At 39.8% G+C, this 15,871-nt stretch overlaps 1 protein-coding gene and 1 non-coding gene across 2 annotated transcripts; one reads left to right on the top strand and one right to left on the bottom strand.

Moving 5' to 3' along the window:
• The first annotated feature begins 99 nt into the window (after nucleotides 1-99).
• On the top strand, nucleotides 100-4,967 carry lsm3 (LSM3 homolog, U6 small nuclear RNA and mRNA degradation associated). The gene is made up of 4 exons (XM_071921375.2): nucleotides 100-143; nucleotides 1,391-1,501; nucleotides 3,053-3,148; nucleotides 3,941-4,967. The coding sequence occupies exons 1-4, from the start codon at nucleotides 123-125 to the stop codon at nucleotides 4,019-4,021; spliced, it is 309 nt and encodes a 102-aa protein (XP_071777476.1). The 5' UTR covers nucleotides 100-122; the 3' UTR covers nucleotides 4,022-4,967.
• Nucleotides 4,968-14,139: 9,172 nt separating this feature from the next.
• On the bottom strand, nucleotides 14,140-14,211 carry trnaq-uug (transfer RNA glutamine (anticodon UUG)). The gene has a single exon. It is a non-coding gene; the product is annotated as a tRNA-Gln (tRNA).
• Between the last annotated feature and the right edge of the window lie 1,660 nt (nucleotides 14,212-15,871).

Below are 15,871 nucleotides of genomic sequence, written 5' to 3'. Positions count from 1 at the left end.
CTTAAAAACAAAAGGAAAGTAGCGCAGTTATATGCACAGCTGCTGTCTGTCGGACTCATCCTACGAAATCGCGTGTTATCCGCGGACCTGGCAACCCGTCTTCCGGTCACAGACACGAAAAAATGGCGGATGAAGTTGAGCAGGTTGGTGTTTCGGCGTTGGATTCGGCTCTATTCTCACACGTTGCATGCACGGAACTGTTTGAAAAGAAAGATGATGAATATTTCTTGTTTGTGTTCATGTTTTAAAGCGCATATCTCACTGTTTTGGTCGCTGTAGTCCTCTAGCAGCACGGCGGGCCCGCTAAACAAGCTAGCTCAGTTAGCTTGTTAGCTTGTTTAGCCTGTCACGTTAACGCTGCAGACGTTTCATTCTTTGCGTTGTTTTGTTGACTAACTTCGCCGCCGGTCAGGGCGCAGCTCGCAGGTTACTGCTACCAAACAAGCCGCCTGTCACCAGCTCATTTCACACTTATTACTAAAGATAATAGTTATAAAGCACGAGTGAAAGATATCCTCGTGAACATGGTTTAATGTTTCATCTAGTACTCAGCTCGTTGTACCTGTGTCGTCTGTTATTTTAGATTGATTTTTTTTATAAATATTTATTATAGAGATATTTTATTCCTGTATCTTAATTTATTTCGCTAAGACCAGAGGAAAGGTTTCATTCCTGTTGTGTATCACAGCAGCACAGTGGTTTCTGCTCAACATGATGGTGTTATATGGATCTAAAGTCACAATGACATGAAAATGACTTTTTCACTTTGTTGGCTAATCCCCTAAAGTTTTTATTGCATTATTTTGGAAAATGGCATATTTTTAGTGGTTACCTCATGGCATAAAATAGGCGTACATAGAAATTCCAACTAATATTATCATTAGATTTTTCAGCAACCCGCCCCTCCCATCATGTAAAACCTGCAGCTTTACAACTTTCATAGTGAGAGTGACAGCATGGTTCAGTGGTGAAAACCCTGTTTCCATTTTCAGAGACACCATGCTTGTGTCCCTGTTGCTGGAGATTCATTTTTTTAATAAACTTTATGAATCTAGAATTTGTGACAGCTCAATATTATGCATAAAGCCTTTCACAGTGGATTGCTTCACCAGCTACACAGAGTGTGCAGTGGGTTTCACTGCCTTCTTTTTCCAGTCCAATCCCTCTACTGTTTTGACCTTTCGCTCCCCAACATCCTGTTTGAACCAGAAATGCGTCTAATTACAGAAACAAGACACCATCAACATATTGTTTCCTTAAAATCTGTGTTTTTAAAATCTAACTCCTCCTGCCTCCTCACTGACAGCTGCAGCAACAGACCACAAACTCGGTGGAGAAATCTCTTGGATCTTAACGTCTAATTTTAATTTCCCATGTGTGTGTATTGCAGCAACAGACCACCAACACGGTGGAGGAGCCCCTGGATCTGATCAGACTCAGTCTAGATGAGAGGATCTACGTCAAGATGAGGAACGACAGGGAGCTGCGCGGCCGGCTGCATGTAAGACGCTCCCCGCTGAGCTCAAACTGTCTGAATGTGTCTGTGTGACTGTAGAACTCTTACATCATGTCCGAAATCAACTTTCTGAGTCACCTTCCAGGGGCTGGTAAACAAAACAAAAAAATCCCCACAGTAATGTTTACTGTCCAAAATAATTAATGTACATTTTTCATAGAAATGTGTCAAAGTCTGGTGAAGTTTAGAAGCTACATCTTCTTGTAGAGCAGCGTAACAGGCAGCCAATCAGGAGCCTGTTTTATGGAAAGCTATTGTTTTGCTTTTATTTGATTGGCTCACAGTCAGAGAGAGTGTACAGTGGCCAGCAGGGACAAAGTTTGAGAACAGGCAAAGACCAAAATTATAGTGTTATAACCGAAACATTCAGATGTTATGATCTCAAATAGTTTCTGTCCAGTGTGACCAGTGGCCCTTATTGATTTATCTGACAAAGACGAATTTGGGTGTTAATTTCACACTCATGACATCATTTGTCCCAGACTGATCATCAGCAGCTAAACGTGAGCCATGGAGAGATGTGTTAGTGATGTTGTTTTATGAGCTGTGTGTGTTTATCGCAGGCCTTCATTTAGCACCTGAACGTGATCCTAGCAGATGATGCTGATGTTGTTCATCAGGAGTTTTTGTTTGTCTCAGGCTAACAACCGGCACATTATCACGACTCTCTGAGACGTGACAGAGTTTTTGAATAGATAATGATTGGTTTCCTGCCAGAGTGGCTGGTAGACGAGCTGACCAGCAGAGTCTGTCATTAACACCCACCAAGCACCACATGCTGGTAAAGTTTCTCAAAGAAGAATTACAAACTTCAGTGAGTTTTCAAGTGAACACACAGCACCTGAAATACCACTGAAAACAGCTGTGGAACAACTTTCCTGTGGAAAACGTTATTTATATTGCAGGCTTGGAGCCAGAGGGGCAGAAGTAGGTTTCATCAAACTTTACAGGAGAGGCAAAACAAAAAAGTGAACCTAACTTTGATCAACTGTTGTACATATCTTTTGGTAATGATAATGTCATCACATAAATACACAAATAAAGAGATACTAAGAGCTTTTACTTGATATATATATATATAGATCTCATTTTAGCCCAAAATTCCAGTTGCGCCCTTCTGGCTCCAAGCCCTCGATATATTAATGATTATTTTTAGCAGATAAAAATTATTCTCGGCATTTGGAATTTTTTATTTTTTAGGTTTACCAGCCATCGGCAAGTGAGCCACTTATCTGCCTGTTTATAAGGAACTGTTAGCTTGTCTCTTATAAACCAGCACAGATTCTAGGATGGTTGCTGTCAACCGTCTGCCATCGTGACCCAAGAGTCTGCAGGTTTTCATTCCAACCAATCACAACAGCAGCAGACTATTAATTAGTTCCTCCTGTCTGGCTGAAGGTGTGTTAATGAGTGAAATCTGCTGCTGTAGTGTGGAATGAAAACCTGCTGACTTCTGGCCCTATATGATAGAAAATCGCTGTTGTGTCTGATGTGTGTGTGTGTGTCTCTGATGTGTGTGTGTGTGTGTTTTCCCAGGCGTACGACCAGCACCTGAACATGATCCTGGGCGACGTGGAGGAGACGGTGACGACGGTGGAGATCGACGAGGAGACGTACGAAGAACTCTACAAGGTACGACATGGATGGCTCCCCCGTTACAGCCTCACATCGTACTCCTCCTCAACAACTGCTTTCAGGACTTTAGTTCGTACACAGGACTCAAAAGCCTGGAAATATATGGGGAACTTTGCCAATTTCCAGGTGTTGATAAGGCAATATGGAAAAATATTGTTGGGCTTCAGTCCTGCAGCAATACATCAAAATGATTCCTAGTCTTAATTTCAAAACGTCACACTCTTTCCAGACCAGACTCTCTTGATTTGAGGATTTTGGTGTTCAGTATGATCTACGCTGTCCTGATAGACACACAACCACACACTTTGTGGTTTTAGACCCTGGTCATCTCTCACATTCTGATATTTATTGCTGTGAAGAGTAATCTCCATCTATAGAGTGATATGGCAGAGTTAGTACAGGCAAGACAACGATCTGCGTAAATCATGTTAAACACCAAAATCTTCAAATCAAGACATTAATTTCTTGAAACAGTATGACGATTTTAAATTAAGACTATGAACCCTTTTGATGCATCGCTGCAACACTGAAACTTTACACTCTAATTTTGGTAATCCTGTTTATATTTGAACTGAAGGTTGACAGTTCTTTTTATATGTAGAGTGAGTTGCATGAAACCCATTCAAAACTCATGGTAACTTTATGAAAATGCATCGTCGACAATACAAAAAGAAGTCTCTCTAATTTCTTGTAAAGTTAACTTCTTGAATCCTCATCAGCTAGCAGCGGTATTCTGTCAGTGAAATTCAAAATGTGTATTTTTCTTTTCTTTTCTTTCTCTCTTCCCAGTCGACCAAGAGGAATATCCCCATGCTGTTCGTCAGAGGAGATGGCGTCGTCCTTGTAGCTCCGCCCCTCCGGGTGGGCTAACCCCGCCCGCCTCCTGGAGCGAGGAGACGGTCATGACAGCCCGGGAAGAGTCTGACCCCGCGGGAGAGGACGGTGCCGTCATGACAGTGACTGAACCGGGGGGGTTGAAACACAGCGAGAGTCCGCATCTTCATCCCTCCAGGTCGGACTGGTGATGACATCATCCTCTTCCTCTTCCTCAGAAACTTCCCAGGTTCTCAGTTTTCTTTTCGGATGTGGGCTGTGTTTGAGGGAGAGAAAGAAGAAGGAACGAAAGAAAAGAAGAAATGTTAAAGAGGACTTTTGATTCGGATGGCGAAGCCCGATGTTTTGTTGTCACTCTTTTGTATTCCAACAAATAGTTTTTTTAGGTTGATTTGGGATCGTGGGTCATCTCAGCCCGTCGTTTTAGTTGCATTTCTCATGGAGTTTAGTTTTGTTGTCCGCTCAAAAGTTTTATTTTTTTAAATCATCACTGGGGAATTTAGTCGCCCCTCAATGTTTGTCACTACCAGACCATGTTACAGATATCTGAATATGGTTTCAAACAGCCGAACTGCTTGAGATGAACTTGATTTATTTTGCCAAGCGGTTCATTAGCCTCAAAAGACAAAAGACACCTCACTCACTCGAAATATAAAATAAAACCAGCTGCTGTTTACTGCTGTTTTGATTTGGTTTGAGCAGAATCAGAGGGTGAAATATTATACATATAACTGGGTGGAGGTGATTATGTTAATCTGGATTTTTTTGATTCGGTATTGGTTCGGTGGGAATGTCTTGCAGTTACAGAATATTTGAGAAGTTGTATCATCAGTTTTCTGTTGGACGAGTTTATGTTTTTTTTAGTTTTTTAAAGTGTGAGATGTGGGACTAAATCATGGTCAGATGTGTAATGACACATTACGTTGGTGTTCATTTGGTTTTGATGGACTTTAATAAAAAAAAATGGCGATTTGTAAAAGCACAGTAATGTCTCGAGTCTTATGTGAAGTCGGCGTGATTTTGTTTTATTTCACACTGTAATAATCTAGTCTTTACTCTCTTCAATGATTATCCATGGTACTAATCCAGGTAGGATGCAGTGTAATGCATGAAAGGAGACTGGCTATAAACTGGTTATACTGAATTATGAATACAAGCTCAAAATTCGTTGGTGTGTTCACGAAACAGCAGATTAAATCACACACCATCTACACTACCAGTCAAAGGTTTGGACCCACCTGACTGAATGTTCTGTGTTTCTCATTCTCTTAAAGCCATTTTGATCTAAAGGCTTCTGCTTAAATGCTTGAAATTAGTTTCTTAGACAAATATAAATAGTGAAGTTGATCCTATGTATGAATTTCTTTCCAAAGCCTTTTGCCTTTCCATCAAGGCAAAGGGCGGCTACTTTAAAGAATCTAAAATATAAGATAGTTTTCACAGCATCACTGCATAATTCCATTTGTGTGATTTCATAGTTTTGATGTCTTTACTGTTATTCTAAAATGTGGAAAATAGTAAAAAAATAGAAAAATATGGTGTGTCCAAACTTTTGACTGGTAGTGTATGTCACATGTCATCTCTGTAAACTGTCACTTAGCACAAATGCCATTTTAAAATAAGCCTAAAAATGTATTTCATAAGTAATGTGAATTTGTGATTTTGTTGTAGTTTCACCAGCTTCTGCTAGATGACAGTGTCGGCCTAGAAAAACACGGTCTAGATGTTTGTGCTGTCTACCAGCAGATGGCGCTGTTGTCCAACTATTATGGCTTTGAATATGAAGGATTCTACTTCAAAACTCAATATAAATCTTCACCTGAGCAGCATCATTCAATATTCATGAAATCTATAGGATACAGTCTACAAAAGCACTATAATTTTGTTAAATCTAAAAACTACTGTAATTTGCCTTGATTTTGCATTTATTTGTAAGAGTGACATTTTCATATGTTGGATGTTAACTATGCGAAGTAAACTCTTCTTTTGGATGAGACACATAAGTCCCTTGAAAGTGTAAAATAATCTCTCTGTCTCTCTCTCTCATTCTCTCTCTCTCTGTCTCTCTCTCTCTGTCTCTTTCTCTGTCTCTCTGTCTCTCTGTCTCTCTCTCTCTGTCTCTCGCTCTCTCTCTCATTTATTTAAAGTGCATTATCGCAAGTCCCAACACATTTTACAAAAGCTAATTTTAAAAGAACAGCTCATCTTGCATATATATAATGTCATATAAGATACTATAAAACAAGGATGAAATAAGGAAGGAAATAAAACTACATAAAGTAGAAGAATGTTACATGATATTGGATATTGGACCAGCTAGACTATTTAAGTTAAACCATACAATATAGAGAATAAGTATGTTTTAAGTCATGTCAACAGGGGTTAAAATTTGAAATACTTGCAAAATCCTGATGTTTTATCCTGATGTAAATAATACTTTTCATACTAGGCTGGTGTGAAGATTTCCCTCAAACAGATGCACATAAACATCCCCTACTTTTAACCAGGCCTTCCTAAATTGTGCTTAATTGATCTCAAAGCATTCAAAATTACTTTACATGTTGACCAAACCCGACAGAATAGTCTAAAACCATGAAAGGGGAATAAATTCACACCACAGATGCATTTATTTAAGGCTTTATTCATGTAGGGAAGGTTTCCTGTTATTCAGCAGCCTCACTGGAGCAGTTGGGGGATCGGTGCCTTGCTCAAAGGCACCTCAGCGGTAGTTGAGAATATTTTTCTCATTCGCTTTCTCCACCCAGGTTCTCCCAGCCGATGTGGAATTCGAACCGGCAACCTTCCAGCCTCAAGCGCATTTCATTTCCCTTTACAAAGTGTGCAGACTGTTCTTCATCATAGTACCGAATATTAATGACCAGAGGTAGGGACTTGGACTCGAGTCTCAGTTTGAATTGCTTGAGACTTGATGCATGAAGAGAAGACTTGAGACTGGACTTGACTTGGGTTCTGGTGACTTGGGACTTGACTCTGACTTGTACTTTGATGACTTGAAAAGGTTTCTAAAGTCTTGACTTGAGATCTTGTGTTTGTGTAAATGACTCAGATTGAAAGTGATGAGATTTGTTCCAGCAGACGACTGAATTTAAATTCTGTTTTCTGAATTTGTATGGAATGATTGAATTTATTGAAGTTGAAACTGATTATAGAAATCAAACTCATGATGCTCTTACCAAGTTTTTATCCTATTAAAACCATATTGCATTGAAAAGTCCTAGATATTTAGTTTTCTTTAAGATATGAAATTGATACTGGACTCTTGATTTGTTCTGACTTGACTTGCTGTTCTACATTTAGACTTGAGACTTGACATTAATGACGTGGACTTGACTTGAGACTGACTTGGGACTCAAGCAAAGTTGACTTGGTCACACATCTGATAATAACTAGTTTCAAAACAAAGTTACAAAGTGCTTCACAACCAAGAAAACAGAAACAAAACATTAAAAAAGTCCCAGCCATAGGGATGAAACAGATGGAACAAATAACAGAAAAGGCAACAGGAATAAAAGCCAAAGATTATAGAAATGTGTTGAGAAGAAGATTTCAGAGCTGATCCTGACCAGAGGAGGACCAGCCTGAGCTCCTCAGGCAGGTCCTCCTCGGTCCGAAGCCTAAACCATAATAACCATTACAACATGATGTGAATATGAGTCAGTCCCCAGCTGGTTATGAAACTGGGGTGTTAACGTCCCGGAGCAGCTTTCACATTCCTCCCAACAGCCTCAGTCTTACTCAGCCCGAAGCAGAAGAGTTGCTCAGATAATCGTTACATCACCGGCCTGTATGGAAAAGTCCCTCTGCAGAGAGATTCCCACCGTACGTGATGATGTGAAGATGAGTCGGCTGTCAGCGTGTTGTGGTGTGATCCTGGAGGCACCGGCACCGCCGGGGAGACGGTTCGACTCTCACTCGGCCCACCCAGGCTAACCTATTTACGCTCATGGTGCTGTGAGTCACTTTGGCTGCACCAGATGATATATGTTATGGCAAATTTTGGCGTCCAAAAGCTGCACTAGGCACTAATTAAGTTTGGCGGGAAGTAACCCTGCATTCAAGTGATGTCAGGTCGTACTTTTCTCCCAGTCAGGAATACGTCACAGCTCGGCCAAATGAGTAGTTCCCGTTCTTTATGGTCGGAAAATTGGAGAAAAGATGGAAGCGAGTGTCTGCTGTTTACGCTGCTTAAACTGTTTACACACAGTCAGCCTGCTAGGCTAACGTTAGCAATCGAGCTAACGATTAATCTTTGGCTATTTCAGGGGATTATGAATGTAAACACCACAGGAAACTGAATGCCGCAGCACTATAGTTATCAAGGAATATCCACGTCTGTTAAATTTGTACTTGTGGTTCATTTTCGGCTGTAATGTATGAAATTTCTTATGTTCACGTACGACTCTGCTCTGTTCAGCCATGTTGGAAAGAGCGATGACGTCACAACTCGACCACTTCCTGCTGCATCTACGATCCTGATTTCTCCGACTTGGCCATCCAACATAATAAAGTGTTCATGTGGCACTTCCTGGTTGGAAACTCGTTCAGACCGTAAATCCGACACCACTTGAATGCAGCATAACTGTTCATTACCCAGAAATCCTGTAAGGTGATGTCACTAAACAACACACAGCACGCTCATGTTCACCAGCCAGCCGGTCTGCGATGCCAAAGGGAAACCAAACGAGAGAGGAAAAGATCTAATGTTGGAGTTTAGGAGACAGTTTGGATTTCACTCTTAAAGAAAAACTAAACCCACAAACTCAAATCTGTGGTGAAGCCTGACAGGTCTTCGGCACCAGGTGATGTCACCACCTGTTTTGCTCTATAGAAGATGACATCACCTGGCACCAAAGACCAGCCAATAGCAGATGGCCTGTTCAGTGTCCTAGTTTTCACCATTTGATGTCAGGCTTCACCACAGATTTGGGAGGTGGGTGTGGGTGGAGAAGATTTCCAACCTGTGTCCATACCCAACACCACATTTTCATTTGGGCAAATATTCAATTCAATTCAATTCAATTCAAATTTATTTGTATAGCACCATCTCATACAAAAGCAGTTATTTATGTTGTTTATTGAGAATTTGTTGTATATGTTTACTGTTAATTTTATTGGTTATTCTTGTTTCGTTTTCTTACGTATGTGTATGTATGTATGTATGTATGTATGTATATATATATATATATATATATATATATATGTGTGTATATATGTATATATGTATGTATGTATGTATATATATGTATATGTGTATACATTTATATATATAGATATTTTTAACATGTTCGGAATAAATCTATTCTATTCTGTTCTATTCATACAGAAGCAGTTCAAAGTGCTTTACATAAAAACAGAATAAAACAGCAGAAATGTGCAAATAAACAGAAACATCCATGCATACATACACATAAAAACACATATAGCCTACATACACACATACAAAAAAACATAATGTACAAATACAGTGTGTTCATTTAAGAAAATGCTTGAGTGAAAAGGAAGTTCTTTAGTTTGGTTTTGAAAGAACAGTGTTGGAGCAAGTCTAAGATCAGCAGGCAAAACTGTTCCATTCTTTAGGTGAATAAATACTGAAAGCCATCTCACCAGACTTTGAGGTTGCTCATGACAAATGCATGCATGAGTTTCTCTGAGTCAGATTGGGAAAGGAAGCCTCTGATTCGGGAAATGTTTCCGAGTTGGAAAAAGGCAACCTTGGTGATGCCGTTGATATGATCCTTAAAGCTGAGTTCGCCATCCATGGTAACTCCTAGGTTTTTAATCTGGTCACTTGTTTTTAGTGATCTGGACTCCAGGTACTCGCAGACTAGCTGTCTCTGGGCTTTAGGACCCACAACCAAAATCTCAGTTTTCTCTCTGTTCAGCTGAAGGAAGTTTGCTGCCATCCAGCGGTTGATTTCTTCCAAGCAGCTGACTAGGGAGTTTATGGGTTGGAAGTCATCAGTGGATAGTGAGATGAGAAGCTGCGTGTCATCGGCATAATTATGGTAGCTGATGTTATGTTTGCTGATAATGTGACCAAGGGGAAGCATATATAGAGGACCCAGGATGGAGCCCTGCGGGACCCCACACAAATAGAGTGAATTTATGTCCAAATAACATATTTAAAATAAACGTACAGTCTGATTGCTGCATGGCTCACTCATAACTGAAGTAAAGACACTTTAGAAACAAACTAAAGTCTCTGTGCTGTAAACTCTGCTGCTGGACGTTGACACCGGCCTTTAAAACGCCTAAACTCAAGAGAAAGAAGCAGCAACTGAAACTAGACTCTGCTTTATTTACACGTATGATGAAGCATCTTATTCCTTTGTAAGGATTTAGTGTTTAGCAGCAGTGAGCGACCTTCTGTTGAACCTAGACTTTTGCCTCCTTGTTGGCTCTTATCAGCTGATGTTTGTCTGTATTGTTTATGTTTTGTTATGTGTTTTACTGGGTTTTTATATGATGTGTTTTTTACAGTTAAATTCTGTGGTTTTATTGTTTATTTTTTTATGATGTGTTTTTATTGTGTGTTTCTACCCTCCGACCCCTGTCTGCACGTTTCCCTTATGGGACAATAAAGTTTGAGTTGAACTGAGAGCAGCATGGCAGACTTTCTCTCCTGTGGTAAACAGAGATGAATTAGAAATCTTTAACACTTTCTACTGTTTTTTATTTTTACGTTTGCTACTCTGAAGTAAGGATGGGATAATAACCGGTATTATATCTACTATTTATATAGCACCTTTCTTAAAACAAGTTTACAAAGTGCTTCACAATCAGTAAAAAACAATGGACAGTTAAAAAATAGAATAGAATAAAAAACAGAATATTAACAGGTACGTAGAATAATGCATGTTATAAAACAGAGTAGAAAGTACGGAAGCGTAATGCATTCACTTGAGAAAAAAAAATTTGCCCTGTTTTTCTGAATTAACGAGATAATTATCTCAGAAAAACAGAGCAGAATTTTTTTTTTTTTTTTTTTTTAAATGCTCTGTATTTTCTGAATTAACGAGATAATTATCTCAGAATTCTGAGAAAAGTTTTCATGGAAAAAAAAAAATTCTGCTCTGTTTTTCTGAATTAACAAGATAATTATCTCAGAAAAACAGAGCAGTGTGGCGGACTCTATGGACATTATTCACCATAATCTGTGGTTTGGGTATGTTTAACACACGCAGTTATATTGTGTGCTTCTCAGGGTTAAGGAGACATGGTCCCTTTAAGAAAGTCTGGTTTTCTGAGTGATGTCAGCTCGACGTACTGTTGTGTTTTTGAGTGCGAAGTAAATTGTCTTGCTCTGTGGGTAAAAAATAAATGACACACGAGTTGGTGTAGTCAACGAGAGAAGTTGTCCGTCTCAACTTTCCTGCCACTTCTACAGCAGAATTATTTTTTTCCATAAAAACTTTTCTCAGAATTCTGAGATAATTATCTCGTTAATTCAGAAAAACAGGGCAATTTTTTTTCTCAAGTGAATGCATTGCGCTTCCGTAAGAAAGACAGCATGTAAGGTGCATGTAAAACAGGTAAAAACCAGCCTTGCTTATAAAAGTGAGTTTTGAGACGGGATTTGAAGGATGATACCGAGCTAGCCTGATCTCCATGGGCCGGGCGTTCCAAAGTCTGGGGGTGTTGACAGCAAAGGTCCGGTCCCGCTTTGTCCTTAGTCTGGACCAAGCGGCCAAAACCACGGGTGAATTTTAAAGCCAATAAGAAAGTGGCTGAAAGCTGCAGTTCCTCCAACGTCCGCTAGAGGCTCCAAACAGACTCCAAACCACCCAACTCTGTGCAAGTCAATGGGACCACAACCCAACTTCTGATAAAAATATAAAGTCAATAAAGTTTTTCAACTAGAGGTTATGGCTTCAGTAGCTAATTTCACTTCTAATGTGTGTTCTTATGGCGATTTTCAAAATAATTGCGTAATTAACAGGACATAACGGTTACTAAACAGGGTTGTTTTCCTAGTGATCGACAGGTCGCCGATTACGGACCAATAGCAGGCGGAGCTGCGGCTCTGTGTCGACCCTCGGCTTCGCTCTGGCTGCTCCGGCTCCAAAAAATGTCAACATGGCGGCCCTCGTAAACCCAAACTTTTGGCTTCAAAACGGCCCTTCAGAAACCTGTGGGTGAAGAACACTCACTACTCCATCTGTTTCACAGTCTATGGTCTGGACTTGGGAACAGCCAGGAGGTTTTTACCTGAGGATCTCACACCTCCGGCTCGTAGGGGGATAACAGATCTGAAATGGAACCATAAGATAATGTAATCGTACTATGAAATTTTCATATCGGCACAGGCTTACTCTGAGAGCTGCAGCAGCACATGGGCATTTGCATGAAAGCTGTAATAAAACCTGGAGGATGTGAGTGTGAGCGTTTTGCACTCGACTGTATCGCCTATCTAACTGCATTACTGTCACTGCCTTTATCACAGTGAAGAGCTTCTTCTATGGTTTTACTGCTGTACTGTAACATCACACTGACAGGATCTTAATGCACTTTAATGATGAAATGAACAGACTGAACTGCGGCTATTTTTACTCAGCAGTTTGCCTCTGCTTGTACATTAGACTTGGTGTTGATGTTTTTCTATAATAATAATAATAGTAGACTTTATTTATATAGCACTTTCCTAAAAATCATTTACAAAGTGCTTTACAGCCAAACAGAACACTATAGTGAAAACAGCAAGGGAAAAGCAGAACAATAGAAACAATATAAGAGCAGTTACAGAAGTAAGAACAATAAAAACAATGGTATATAATAAAAAAAAGTAGAGAGAAGGCAATATAACGCAGGTAGGCCTACAGAAGAAGAAAAAATTGAATAAAAGGCACGTTTATATAAAGAGGTTTTAAAACAGACTACATAATATTCTCAGGGTTTGGAGAGTGAAAATCTGTTTCTATATGAAAAGATTGAGACATTCTTATATTTCTTGTGAACCTTTATTGCTCTTTATTGTTTCCCATATTCCAGTGTGTCTGATCTTTTGTGTTTCTATGTGCAGAATATCTATCTATCTATCTATCTATCTATCTATCTATCTATCTATCTATCTGACAACTTTTGCAATATTATCTGGATTGTCTTGATGTGGTAAACCTCACCTAGCAAGAGAGTTAAAGGAAAACTCCACCCTAAATAACAGCTATTAGTGATGTACTTTGCATTCCTGTGTCCATTTAGTAGTTTGGTGTATTTATCTTTTTCCCGTGGATAACTGGCCAATCGTAGACGTCCAGCAGCTCCAATCTAGTTTGATATGAGAAAATGTTTCAGGATGTAAAACATCAGCGGTAAACGTCAGGTTTTGGTGTCAGTCCCTCAGAATCAAAGAGCGAGGGCTTCTTTCTAGAGCCGCCATTTTGTACCGAGAGACGTTCAACAATCATACAGGGAGAAATCCATCGTAGAAGAGGAGAGAGACCAGTTTCTCCACCACAGGAGCAGGAGAGAGACCAGAATGCAATGCAGCAGAGAGACATGATGTGTTTTAAATATTCTTAAAAGGAAAAATCCATCCTCTTACACTGTTAGATATCACCAATTTGTGATGTTCAGTGTATTCCAGGAGTTATTAAAGTGTCTTTGAGTACCATGTAAAGCGCTTTATAAATAAAATGTATTATTATTATTATTATTTTGTGTTGAAGTGACACCCAGCTCTGGTGTCACCCACCCATTTCAAATCAGCTGTTATGTCTCCCAACTGGTCAACTGATACTCCATGACTTCATACTTGACAGGTATTTACACGGTCGGAGGTATTTCTGAGCTCCGGTCATGAAGCTGTGATGTAACGAGGCCGCGCCGCTCGGCATCCTCACTCTGTAGTTATTTACATCTGTCCAAATCTGTTGGAATTTTTATGTCGCCTAGTGCTGCGGCATCAAGTACCACTAAAAATACACTTACCTCCAGGAAGTGTATTTTTATAAGTCATTTGATATAAAAATACTGCAAAATACAACTTTTGTTTATTTAATTTATTGTTAAATAGGTGTATAACCTATTATGACATGGGAAATTAGCTAACAAGGGAAAAACCTCATTCTTCCATTCATTGTTGAAGCATTTTTTCATGATTCAGATTAGTGTTTCACAGATGGTTGAAGATGAGAAAGTTCCACCGAGACTCGAACTCGGATCGCTGGATTCAAAGTCCAGAGTGCTGACCGTTACACCATGGAACCTGTTTGCATGTTCATACTTAAATATTCACACACACATTTGCCTTATATCATTTAATGTTAATTTGTTACTCTTTGTTACTCTCTTCTCTAAAGCAGTTTTAAGGTAAGCTATTACAAACCTGTCTTATAAAAAGTGCTTTATGAGTTAACTGGATTTGATTTTGATCAACCTATGCAAATTTTTTTTTATTCTTTAAGCCCCAGGCTCATTGATTCATAAACATACTGCTACTGCTGTCTCTTCAAGAGCCACCAGAACTGAGTCACGACTTATTTTTGGCACCAGGCCACGGTTTAAGAAACTCTTTAATGTGAAATAAAATATTGATAGCGGCGGTGGGAGTGCCGTTTTGCAAAACGTAGCCTCTCCATACAGACCGTGGAGAAAAACAGAGAAAAGAATATCGTTAATGACTATCGTTAGTGACTTACATATCATCATTTCCTCTCCTTGGGTCGGACATTACTGAATTTGTTTTCACACCAGAAATGATCGGCACCACGGTCTGAATGAAAGAAGACCGAGACGAACATTTTGCAAGTTTTTGGTCGGCATCCAAGTCCGCATGACGTGTTCACACCTGTCAACAGAGCCACAGTCTTGCTTTGCATTTTATAACAATGATTGACAGCACACTTGGCACAAGACTAATTGCTACAGCTTGTTTTTCCCACAGCACAGTCGAGGGCATCACAAGGCTAATTCAGGTCAGTCAGTCAGTCAGTCAGGCAGTCACTCAGTCAGTCAGTCAGTCAGTCAGTCAGTCAGGCAGTCAGTCAGGCAGTCAGTCAGGCAGTCAGCCAGTCAGTCAGTCAGTCAGTCAGTCAGTCAGTCAGTCATCTGTCGCTTACTGAGATGATGCGCTTCGTCAGATGGCCTCTAGTGTTTCCCATACAGAGGCACAAAATCAAAAGTTGATCAATGTATAGAAATGGATCTAAATGGATCTCTGATGTCGCATCACATCATGTTTGTCATGTGGAGAAGTGCAGACAGCAGACCAGCAGCACTGAACTCAATCCACAGAGAAAACAACATTCGACTACTTGCTCCAAACTCTCCTGTGTTAGTGACAGGATTTGTAAACACTAACTCGTCTTCTGCTGCCCTACAAACATTAACAGTAGGTAACGTTATTACTTTGTGGTATTTAAGTAACGTTAGTGGAATTATGTAATTTCACCTTGTCGTAGTGCTTCAACGAACTGAACACACACCATGGGTCTGTACAGGATCTGTGCTTGTTGAAGTGGGGAACACAAAATTAATCTGAGTAACTTACTTTTTATGGTAAGTAACTAATTATTTTTGAAAGCAACTTTCCCAAACACTGGTGGAAATGTTGTGTGCGACGTTCAGTTTTAATAATTAGTATTACATTGGCATCTCTTCCATAAAATAAGTGTCTGAGAGAAATATAAGGAAACTACAACTTGAAACGAACCTGTCATTTGTTTCTCCGCTCTCACCTTAGTGCTGAAACCGAATGCTGACTCGACGTGCCTTGTGTTCATGTCATGCTGTATTTTTGGAGACACAAACCGCTTCATACCGTAACCTGAACAGATATAATAGAGGGCAGACTGAAGTATTAAGCGCTCATGATGTGATGATGAATCAGTCGTCGGCCGGTTGTGATGTGGGACTGACAGAGAGGCT

This window comes from Centroberyx gerrardi, chromosome 5, assembly GCF_048128805.1.
Source record: "Centroberyx gerrardi isolate f3 chromosome 5, fCenGer3.hap1.cur.20231027, whole genome shotgun sequence".
Classification (NCBI taxonomy): domain Eukaryota; kingdom Metazoa; phylum Chordata; class Actinopteri; order Beryciformes; family Berycidae; genus Centroberyx; species Centroberyx gerrardi.
Note: the sequence above shows the minus strand (reverse complement) of the source record. Positions and strands in the feature narration are given on the sequence as shown.

Excerpts from the sequence above, each read along its gene's own strand:
- lsm3 (XM_071921375.2), top strand. The coding sequence starts at position 123 with ATGGCGGATGAAGTTGAGCAG. Across the intron at positions 144-1,390 it reads TGGCGGATGAAGTTGAGCAG|CAACAGACCACCAACACGGT; the intron begins GTTGGTGTTTCG and ends TGTGTATTGCAG. Across the intron at positions 1,502-3,052 it reads AGCTGCGCGGCCGGCTGCAT|GCGTACGACCAGCACCTGAA; the intron begins GTAAGACGCTCC and ends GTGTTTTCCCAG.